This window comes from Amphiura filiformis, chromosome 4, assembly GCF_039555335.1.
Source record: "Amphiura filiformis chromosome 4, Afil_fr2py, whole genome shotgun sequence".
Lineage (NCBI taxonomy): Eukaryota > Metazoa > Echinodermata > Ophiuroidea > Amphilepidida > Amphiuridae > Amphiura > Amphiura filiformis.
This window is the reverse complement of record NC_092631.1, coordinates 55,330,963-55,343,490: the sequence shown is the minus strand read 5'-3', so window position 1 is coordinate 55,343,490 and position 12,528 is coordinate 55,330,963. Positions and strand designations below refer to the sequence as shown.

Sequence of the window (12,528 nt, the reverse complement as noted above, 5' to 3'; positions counted from 1 at the left end):
TACTTGCCTTTAGTGCATGAGGTCCCGGGTTCGATTCCCGGCGGTGGCGATTTGCTGGGATATTGACTTGGAAAAAAAAGTCTGAAATTAATTGGCAACTTCTGTAGATTAAATTCAGACTTCCGCTCTCCCCATGGTTCATTTAGAATTGGGTAAACGAATCATGAAAGTACTCCGTCCTTCGGAGGGGACGTTAAGCCGTCGGTCCTGTGTACAGAGAGCCATACCTGTACATGTATCTCGCAGCCAGTTTCGAAAAGAGTAGGGTGTTAACCCCTGACTGTTCCCAACCCGTCCCGGTGTTCAAATGGACCCCAATGGAAATAAGCTTCAATAGAGGATTTCTTGGGTTATCCAGGGTTGTCAAAACCCGAACAAATCAAATCAAAATCAAAAAAGATATAAAGCAGTAAGCTGCCACTGAACAGTCTCTTTGCAGCACTCTTCTTGAAAAGGGGCACCAAGAAGGAAAAAAGTATCCGCCGAGCGGGTCTTTATTGCCCCACCGTTGTTTGATGGCATGTAAACTGTAGTCATTTGTAAGAAAAGTTGAACAATAGTGGCGCTATTTACCTTAAATCTCATTTGGATCTTTACCATGGGTAGACACTTGTATAATGGTATTGAAACATCGGAAAAAAGACAACAAATGAAAACGAAATTTTTATCATAAAATGTAAGGAATAACTCATATTATTTGGCAAATTTCAATTTCAATCATATGTAAATAGCGCCCTCAATTTGCGCATAAATGTACAATTTATAGATACAAATTACCACAAAAAAAGCAGAAAAATTTGATATAGAAATGCATATCTATGTTAAAAATTGCTAAAAAAATAAATGTGTATATTAGTGTCATAGTTATTGGTATTGTCCAGGTCTAGAATTGAACATTATTATAATGTTTTGTCAAAAAGATATTAATAATATGACCACAGGAAACAAACTATTTATGTACTTGGGAGAGAGAGAGCTACTGCGGCTACTCTGTATTTGATCATTTTTATATTCATTTTGATATTGCTTTTTTGGGTTTTGAAGTCACGTGAAGGCGCACTATAAATAGTTAAGTGGATCAAAATCGGCTAATAGTAACCATATTGATAATTGACCTGTAAATTTGGCTCAGTTGAGATCTAAAATGATTCCTTTTCATCTTAACACCTCTTTGAAGTCAGTTGGTAGACGCGTTAAAGACATATCGTGTCATACAAGGTCCCTCCACCCTCATGAAAGTCCATGTGGTGACGAAATAATTAATTTAATAATTATGTTCATACGTAACAAATAGATTTAGAATGATGCAAAATTATGATTTACCTTTGCATAGCCATTCATCTTCACCTCTGGCACAGTCTGAATGTCCATCACAGAACCATTCCATCGGAACGCAGAATCCCTCATCAAAACATGGAGCTTTGGCCCTGGCAAATACCGTGCAGATAGGCTCTTTTGTATTTGGCAGGTCTGAAAACAAAATAATAAGAAGGGTAAAGAATAAGACAACTCAGTACCATTAAAATGCACAAGATACAGTTTTGAAATTTTTTATGTCTTACTTTTGTCCAAATATCACGTCCACTAATTTACCCTGAGTAATTCGTCGCTGGGTGGAACAAAAACCTCATAAATTATGTAATTTCAAAGGTCAAATGCAAATCCTCATAATAAAATGTGGGCCCTGTATCTAAGCCGCATATGTGCAATTGTGGTTTAATTTCAATTTTTTTTAAATTAATGTGTCAACTCGAAGAATATGTCCCTACACACCTTTTAATTGTAAATTCTATAAGTGTCTGTAAATAGCAAAATAACCGAAGCCATTTATTTTCAACAGTTTTTTGCGCCTCGTTCAAAATTACGAAATCTTGACATTCGAGGTTTTGTCATGAAGACCCACTTTTGCATTTGAAGTTTTACCTTTGAACTTTGAAATTCCATACGAGGTTTTCCCCACCCAGCAACTAATTTAATTTAATTATATACTTTGTTTATGTTTATGTAATCAATCAAGTTGGGGCGGATACAGGATTTCGAGAAAGGGGGGCACACTCCTGAAAATAAACAAATTTAATAAATGGCCGCGAAGCGGTCATCCCGGAGCGCTTGCGCGACGCAGGGGGGGGTCTGAGGGGGGATGTGCCCCCTCATAAGTGAGAAACTTTTGGAAAATGAAGACCCAAGTGAAGCCATTTGGTGGACCATTTTGTCAACATTATGGTGTAAAATTTTAGTTTGAAAAAGCCTAAAATTTGCAAAAAGACGGCCCAGTTGAAGCCATTCGTGGACAAGTTTTGACCTCTTTTGTAAAATTTGCTTTATATGTACCCATAACGTTTCGCGACATGGGGGGTGTCTGAGGGGATGCCCCTCAGAAATGAGAAACATTTGCAAAATAAAAACCTAATTGAAGCCATTTGGTGGACCATTTTGGCACTATTATGGTGTAAAATTTGAGTTTGAAAAAGCCGAAAATATAACATTTGCGAAATGACAGGCCAATTGAAGCCACCTTTTTTTCACTGTTATTGTATGAATTCAGAGTGCTGGGTGTGAAATACAGAAGCGAAAACGGGCAGTTGTTTATACAGGCAGGGGGTGTCTGATGTTCCCCCTCCGAAATTTGGAAATTTTATGAAATGAAGGTCCAATTGAAGCCATTTGGTGCATCTGTTTTACACTATACGAGAGTATATCATTGCTTTTTAAAACAAAACAGGGCCCGAACTCAATTTGTAAAATGTTACACTGACACTTTAATAGGCCTATAAGACTTGGAGATTCGGCATGGATCGAAGTCAGCATGGAGTCCGTATTAATACTGACTTTGGTCACAAAATGTGACGGGCCCTGCATCATCGACGGGCCATCAGAAATCAACAAGTACTGCCTAAAAGAATCCGGCCTATATTAGGCCTATATAGAACCTACTTTTGATATACCAGACTGTGAGCTACTGTGCGGTTTATTTGGCATGGGCCTACTAATTATACGTGCAATTTAACTTTTCCCCTTCTCCTTTTCTCTTCTCTTTTTCTCCTTTTTTCCTCTTTCTCTTCTCTTCTCTCTTTTCCTCTTTTTTTTGGGAGAGGGGGAGGAAGGGGCGCCGCCCCCTGAATCCGCGCCTGGAGAGTGCCACCCCGGTGTATGATACTCACTACAGATTTATTAGGCTATAGGCCCGAAGATTTTTTTTCTTTCTTTTTACGTTGTGCCGTTTTCTTTTTTCTTTCTTTTCTTTTCTTTTTTCCCTTTTCCTCCTTCTCTTCTCTTTCTTTTCTTCTTTTTTTATTTTATTTTTTTGGATCCGCCAAAAGGGGGGGGCACGGGCCGGCTGTGCCCCCCCTCTAAATCCGCGCATGGTTACAATAACAAAGTCAGTCAGATCTATTTTGGGAATTCCCAGATAGCACAATATGATCATTGCATTGTATCATATGGAAACACTCTGTTGCTAAAGGTGAATGTAAAAGAACGAGTTATTTTTAGATGGGATTTTCCAGTTTACTACTTTACTATGAAAACAAAAGGCAACATTTTTGCGTGGTAAATGTATGAAAATGTTGTATTTGGCTGTTTAATGTGATTAGACCTACGAGCTTTCACGTATGTTTATGTAAGTGGAACGGTGATCCGGGATATTTATGTCATATAAGCATGATAAGTCTACCCCCGATTCCTGAAAATGATATGCTTTTAACTACAAATGTATTATCCTGCCTAACTAAATGAAACATGGGATCCCGGGGCACGAGTTTAATATGAACCTGTAAAATTCTAGAAAGTAGTGCAAAATGATCAGCGGTTTTTTTTTATGGCGATGGCTTGTAAAAAAATGTGAACATGTTGCATGTTAAAGAATTTTATGACAAAGTGCATGAAAACAACCCCATTTTCGAAATGCCATTAAGTAAGTATACATTACGGTCTATTGTCATTTAGTCTAATACCATTTCGTCTAACGCCCATTTAGTCTATTACCAGAAAGGCTAATTATCACTTAGTCTAATAATCATTATAGTCTAATAATCATTTGGTCTAATAATTAATATGTGGATGAATAACTGTTCCTGAAGAAAGTGAGTGGATGGTAAAAGCAGCACAGTCTTGGAATTCGAAGTCTTCGTACACAGAGGATTATGCCAATTTAAAATGGTCTTCATGGGACATAAGCTTGGATAATACTTCAGAGAAACCGATCAGCAACAAGAAAAAGACAATACTTCAGATCCGAAAACAGTCATTGCTATCCTGTATGTTTTACATGATAAAAAATTGTCTAATCATACTATACTTTTGATTAAACAATTCATTAATTTTTGTAATGAATTATATATCAGTGTCCCAGCAAACACAAAATGTTTTCGACATCATTCGCAAAAGGTTATAAAAGGTTGTCAGAAAACGTTTAAATGTCGGGTTATATAAAGGGTACATTAATGGTATAAAACGTTTTCATAACATTAAATAACATTTGTTGGTAATTTTACTGCACAGCAAACACAAATGTTAAACAGAAAACATTTAAATGTCGGGTTATATAAAGGGTATAAAAACGTTTTAATAACATTCCAAAAACATTTTTGAAAACTGGGTACAAATCATTCTAAACATAATGTTATTTTGTGGTTGAAAAATATTTTGCAAAAAATGTTTGCCCAAAATATTTTCAATAACGTTTTTAAAATGTTTTCATGACCTTTATATAACCCGACATTTAAATGTTATTAAAACGTTTTGTAAAAAACATTTTACGAACATTTCTGTGTTTGCTGGGTGCAAATATTTTAACATAATGTTATTTAAGTGTTGACAAAATATTTGGCCAAAAATGTTTCCAAAAATAGTTTACAATGACATTTCGAAAACATTTTTAAAATATTGTTGTAGTGTGTTTTCATACAAAACGTTTTAAAACAATTTCATGACCTTTATATAACCCGACATTTTAACGTTATTAAAACGTTTTTACCTAAACCAAAACCCAAAATATAACTTATTTAAAACGTTTTAAATACGTTTTTATGTTTGCTGGGGTGTTCGTTGTTTTATTTGCGTGATTTTGGGCTTGCGTATTTCCTAGCCGTAACACGCGTAACAGTAGATGCAAGTGTCCTTGAATTTGGGATACTTTTGGGATACTTAATTTATTGCTTTCGTGTCGATAATAATAATGTGCAGTTTATTAAACTTTGATAGCGCTGTTGCAACAGCTCAAGCGGGTATGAATCAACATGAAACATTGAATACAAAGAGATTTTATATGCAACATTTCTCTGCTAAAGGTATATATTTTGATTGTATATTTGTTTATTGATCACGACAAGGATAAAATGGAAGAAGATTTTTATATGATTTAAAGTTGTAACTGTGTAATACAAGTTAAGAAGATGATTCTAAGCTGAGTTTCAAATTGACCATGAATCACCGCGAGCACCACCAACATGATGTTAAATATTTTTACACGAAGAATGATGCTGTTTCAAAACCGAATCCTGAAAGGCATACCATTCAGAAGGTTAGCTTTTACGTATAACATTACCAATGTAAAGGTGTTTTAAGAATACTTTCACTTCACACATTTACATGTGTCTTGTCGCTACATTAATGTTACAATGGTAATGAACCATCAAAATAATCAAGATGGAGCATGCTAATTATGTCATATACTATATCTCTACCTATCAGTAACATGATCATATTCTTCTCCTCGTCAAAAATACTGAATAAGATATGGACGATTAGTTACTAATTGAGAAATTCAAACACCCTGAAAATTAGATTTCGCTATTCAATGAATAATCTAATTAATGTTTGAAAGCGAAATCAAACCTAGATGCTGATCTGAATGAATCATCTCATCATTGTCACCTGTTCCATCTGGATACTTACAATCAGTTGATGAAAATTCAGGAAGCACGATTGTGTTCAAATAAAATTTGTTCTAAATCATTGTTGTGTATCTAGACTATTTTTCAATATTTAAATCTTGACTGATGTACTGCTCGATAATACCATCATTGATTGTTACATCTGTAGAAATGTAGTGCAAGCACCGTTGTTTCGGGAATGTAAACATAAACTTCTTTTCACCACCGCGCAACATGCAGGCCCTACTTCTTCGTCAGATCTAAATCAACAGTTTTGTCATTCATATTCATTCATGAAAATCGATTAGTAGCTATTAGTATCCCGATCTGTTCCAAAATAAATTTCCGTGGCAGACCTACAAACATGATAACTACCGCTGTATATTGATAGAGGTTATCCGTGTTCTATAAGCTGCATATCCTTCTAGCGACTCCTATACCTTGTTTAGGACTTTCAAAAGAAGTACCTGCATGTGCAACCATGACTATTTTCAAAATAGCCCGCCAAAGTCATGCAGGTAACTCCGAGGTCGTGCATTGAATTAGTTTGAATGAGGAATACTACGGGAACCGGGAACCAGCGCCTTTTGTTAGAAGTCACGCATGAGTGAAGTGGATAACCTCTATTGGTTATCATCAGGTTCGCCGTCGCAAATAATAAAGGAGACAAGGAGAAAAAGTGATCCCGCCTGGGAATCGAACCCAGGACCTCAGGTTTACGAGACCTATCTTAGCCGGGTTGACCCGTGACTTTCATGATTAGGCTGGTTGAAATTCGAACCCATAAGCGGTCACTTAAACTTATCTCCTCCCCGCAAATAGCCCATAGTAGCTAGAGCCGTAAATGCGAGAAATAAATTGCCATCCTCCTGTGAGTTCGAAATATAACACAGAAAAACAGTGGCATGATCGATGGGAATTACTTATATAAATATACATTAATTTTCGTCAGGTTCGCCGTCGCAAATAATAAAGGAGACAAGGAGAAAAACGGGATGAAATTTAATGTTTATTTATATATAATTCCCGTCGATCATGCCACTGTTTTTCCGTGTTATATTTCCTCACAGGGAGGATGGCAATTTATTTCTCGCATTTACGGCTCTAGCTACTATGGGGTATTTGCGGGGAGGAGATAAGTTTAAGTGACCGCTTATGGGTTCGAATTTCAACCAGCCTAATCATGAAGCTCCCGTGGCCAAGTGGTTAAGGCATAGGTCTCGTAAACCTGAGGTCCTGGGTTCGATTCCCAGGCGGGATCACTTTTTCTCCTTGTCTCCTTTATTATTTGCGACGGCGAACCTGATGAAAATTAATGTTTATTTATATATAATTCCCGTCGATCATGCCACTGTTTTTCCGTGTTATATTTCCTCACAGGGAGGATGGCAATTTATTTCTCGCATTTACGGCTCTAGCTACTATGGGCTATTTGCGGGGAGGAGATAAGTTTAAGTGACCGCTTATGGGTTCGAATTTCAACCAGCCTAATCATGAAGCTCCCGTGGCCAAGTGGTTAAGGCATAGGTCTCGTAAACCTGAGGTCCTGGGTTCGATTCCCAGGCGGGATCACTTTTTCTCCTTGTCTCCTTTATTATTTGCGACGGCGAACCTGAAAAATTAATGTTTATTTATATATAATTCCCGTCGATCATGCCACTGTTTTTCCGTGCTCTATTGGTTACTAAAGCAGATATCATCATCCAGGATATCTAACGTCGTCTTTGCAAATCTAGTGTACGAAATAAAGATATGCCTGAGTGAGGCATAACATTTATCAGCACTTTCTTTATTATAAAATCATATCCTGCAAGATAGACTCTACAGTGTGGGACGGTGTGTGTTTAATAGATTCCATTCAAACAAATAACAAGGGCTACATGTGGTTTTATTCATTAAGTTTCTTGTAAAAGTCTAAAAGTCAACAAGAGAGATTCTACTGTTGAAGAAATCTTAGCCGATGGCTTGGGCCAATTGTCAAAAAACTTGGATGAAAGTTTACACGATTGATTGGAAATGTCACAAATGTTTGCATGACTTTTGCAACACATAGACAAGATAGACCACAAGACCATGTCTGTTTGAGAAACATACATTATTCAAAGCAACACATCATTCGAAGCCACTCTGTCAGTCAGGAATCACGAAAAACAAGGAAACAAAAAACCGCCGTGATATCGGTAAGAACCAAGGGACAAACAAGATTGTCAAAGTAATAGTCACCTAGACTGTTTCGTGCTTTTACGCGAAGTTTGAAGTCAGAGTAAACACGTAAAACGTTCCCAACGGCATAAACTATGTAGAATAGACACATAGATACAGCCTCTGGAAGATACGGAATATTATCTTGTTATAATGGATAATCAATTAAATTGTTTTGTAAACAAATGTCATATTGTTATATTTGTTTCCGTGGTAATGTTATTTCTGACCTAATTTATATACAATAGAAGCTGTTTCAAAATGATTGGTACCATTAGTTTCGATGGCTATTGAAAATGCTTTTTCCAATTGCAACATTGGATCCTCTTCAAATGACCATAATTTAGTGTTGTATGAATGTTTATGACATTAATCAACAAATTATGAAGAATATGAATAAAAAGGACAGATTTGTCGTTGTTGTTTCCTCGACATCCCACCAAACAGTTTATATTAAATGATCGTGTGCCTAAAGGTTGTTCAACTTTATCCTACATTGCCGACGTAAGCGCAGATATCTTTGTAGAAGCATATACATCGTATTAACAATCTATCGTATTTTATCGTGTAAACAAACTTTTGTTGAAGATGCTTTCATTACTTTGTCAATTTCTAAAGGAGAAAGTAGAACACCTACAAGGGGGTACGAGTGTAAATAAGAAAATGTACGCTTTTCATCCAATCTACACTACCATGACTAAAGAAAGTACGAGCACTTTTAGCTCTCCTTACATTTCAGTCATATTATAAATCATGCACCGAATAAAGTCGACTAAAGTAATTATCTTTGAACTTTTTACTTTATATAAAAGTACAAAACAGACATGTCTGCTGAATTTCCCGGCATAAATAGCAGAATCAATACTAATCTGCCATATCTAAGAAATAAATGAAATGAAGTCTTCCTTCGATTAAAATGGGATGTCATTTTCGCTTAGGCTTTTGTCACAAATGGTTAAATTAGTACGATCTAAATCGAGACACAAATGGAGCGAAACTAGTCATTATACTGAAAAGAGATAAACTAGTAAGTAGATCCTACTTGAGATACATATTTTTGATAATGGCTGTAGACGTATATAAGGCAACTGGCATGGAAGCTACTTAAAAAAAGATTTATTATTATTATTAAGGAATTTATTCATCATTTCTTTATACCGATTCAGAATAATTACTATTTGAAATTCATATAAGAAGTGTTTGTGTGATAATTTCCTTTAAGATCTAGCAAATATGTGTTAAAAATCACTTTATTTATTTTCAAAATAAAAAATTGAATTGTTATTTTAATTTAATTTCATATTTTCTGTACAGTTAGAAATAAGAACTACATTAATATAAAATATACAGCGCCAAAAAGTGTCCTTACACTTGGAAAAATCCTAATTTTAAAACTAAACCATATTTTGGTTGATTTATGGGTTTTTTTTAAAATAGATTTTAAACACTATCTAATCCTGTACATTATGACACCCCGTCGAATAAAATGTGACCCCAAGAAGTAAGTAAAGTTACACGCATTTGATTAGACGAAGGTTCAGTTTGGAAGTACAAACATTTTACCGCCAAAAAACAATATTTTGTCTGACCCAAACGTCCACTCCCTCGAAATCTATAGGCGCTATGACTAGTTGATTAAAACGTCTTTGCTGTAACACAGCCGAAACTACGAATAGAAACGGCAGTACATTATAGAGATAAAATTCAATTGTCAATATATATGTAAAATACGGCTTGTAACTTAGTTCACGTATATTCAGAAGAAAGTTATATAATTAGAATGAGTGTAGTGTTTTATACTCGGTCTAAAATTTGATTCTAGGAAATGCGCCCGAAGCTATAGACAAACTGCAATTTAATACTGAAATGGCCCACAATGAAGTTCATGTTAGTCGAAACAATGAAGTCAGACCGGTCCCGGTCTTCAATATCCTTGTCCTTGATTTCAAACTGAATTTCGGTTTTTTAGAAGCCAATATCCAATACTACGCCCTGATAGATAATCAATTGTTACCATTGTCTACATGTAACATCCAATCAGCTTCCTTGTCGTTAAAGTTATATGTTATCTTGTCTGTATCTTACTGCATCAACTGCGACAATTAACAGGATGTCTGTCACTACAATATGCTATATTGAATTGACTTTCATTACATGGCAGATAATTGTGTCATTGTTAAGACGTGGGGTGTGGGCGAACTTGAAGTATAGGTATCTGGAGAGGGGTAGCAACGAGTTACCCCAAATCACAGCGACAGGTAGTGACTGGGCCGCCGAGTGCGAATATGTATTTATTTTGGAAGGTTCGTGTTTGTTTTAAATTTTGGGGCGTTTTTCCAAAATTTGATATTTTTAGTGATATTTCAAAAAAGCGACATGTCAAAGACAACTCTTTGGGCACATACTTTGGTATTGCTATTGCACTTCTTTTCCACATACCTACGTTACCATTCGCTTTAGTGTTACGAATATTCTATATTTTGTGACTGCAATTTGGCGTTTTCAATGCAATTTAAGCTTATCATGAAATTAAGAAAAATATCTGCTCACGCTTCTTTTATCATTTTTACCTGATCGTCGGCTTTTGCAGGCAACAGAATGCAGATTGGCTCACGATAGATATCGTATTTCTCTATGTGGGTCACTTGATGATAAAATTACTTTGAATTCCTTGTAACAACACACAAATGTCCGTCTGGAAACCGGGTTTCGGACTAAATTATGAAAGAGCTCTAGTCTTCGGCGCCGTATCAAATCTCATAAAAAGGCCACGACTGGCGAGTATGTATTTATGTTTCCCGCACGAAAGCTTGTGTCTAATTCTATACTCTACTTCTTTGGAAACGTTGACCTTTGACCATTCTTTGTATAATGACCTTGATATGTACACTTGTTTGGGTACTGTTAAAGCATCGACTTTAGTACCTGGTCAGAAGATAATCCTAGAGGGATATAGTATAGTTGAACTATTGAGTGAACATAGTAAAAGACCCATTATTGATTAGGCGCGGATATTAAAAGCACAGGTCCTAATCCCATGTATAGTACTTAGAAAATTATAAATAGAATAATAGAATTTTGTACCTAAAATAATACCTGCGTTCTGCATTATGTATTTACTTCTCTTTAGGTCTATGCCTATTTATTTGTTTATTTACTGACTAGTTTGGTAGATTAGTAAGTAATTAATAATATTCCATGATTCATTGGTTTATTATTGATTGTTGATAACTTGTAAACTTGATTGATTGTTCGATTGATAGCCATTTCACACATATTTCTAGTTTATAGGCCCTTTTAATTTTGAATTGCATTGTACATTAGATAAATAGGGCTATAAGTATCGTTTTATTCTATTCAGCAATATTAAGGATTACTATCCAACTTCTTGCAGCTAATAGTTACTTGGCTAAGTGGTATGCACTGAGTTTTACAAACGGGAGGTACCGGGTTCGATTCCCAGCTCTGCCTGGTTTTTTTCAAGACTGAAAAAAAAAGCTATTTTTGAAATGCAAACTTATTTGGCGCGCGATCTGAGCTGGTCCTTTTCTGATGGCTGTTACTCTTTACAGGCACACCCACTCTGGAATCCAAACCGGGTTCACGCTCATAACACCTCCCTTAATAGAATAAAGCAATTAGATATGTATCTGGCCTGATTACATTTTACCTTTGTAGGTGTGTTCATTTTATTTTAATGCATCGAATATAAAAGTGCAAGTTGGTAAGAAACCCAACTACACTGAGATTTAGGTCAAGAATAGAGCTGTTCTATTTTTCAATCTTCATTCATGGGGCATAGGATATCACAATGTAAGTATCATACTCTTACTTTTCTTTATAGGCTGGCTCTAATTAAAATGGTGAAACGCAAGAAATGTTTGGACACGTACGTTTCAAGTAGCTACGAGAGATATCATCACAATACAAGGTTATTGACGCACTAGTGTAAGTCTGAAGCTGTTAACTCGACATCACAATACCGGCATCGCTGAATTATGTATTGTATTTCCTTGTCTTTTGCTGAGATTTCGTTTCGATAAAATTTGATCTTTTACAAACCTAGCATAACTGGTAAAAGGCAATACTGAGCCCAGACAAACAAGTACCTAGACCTATGACTTCGGTTCGCGTAGTGAAGCCGACACTGCTTAGCAACGACTTTGACAAGGACGCATACCCGGACGCAAGCAAGCAGATATGTTCGCGTCTATGGAACATGTTGCATTTGACGCGAGCGATAATGGCGCAACAATCACGCAAACGAGCGCGTCTTTCTCTTCAGACATGAACGCTTATTTCTCCGCGTCCGACCACCCGACCAAAATCACCTTGGATACGTGGCTTCACCTACTGCCACGGTCAGGGATGGGCAGTCATAGGTCTAGGTGGTATGTCTATGATACTGAGTACCGATTTGGGCAATTCCAAGCGTTGCGGAATGATGCAAAAT

The 12,528-nt window shown here is 36.2% G+C and overlaps 1 protein-coding gene across 1 annotated transcript in view; it reads right to left on the bottom strand.

Annotated features, from left to right (window-relative positions):
* Positions 1–12,528, bottom strand: part of LOC140150272 (uncharacterized) — a 269,361-nt gene that overhangs the window by 44,891 nt on the left and 211,942 nt on the right. The window contains exon 3 of the mRNA XM_072172277.1: positions 1,324–1,470. Coding sequence (XP_072028378.1) covers positions 1,324–1,470 — 147 coding nt within the window. The remainder of the gene's footprint in view (positions 1–1,323; positions 1,471–12,528) is intronic.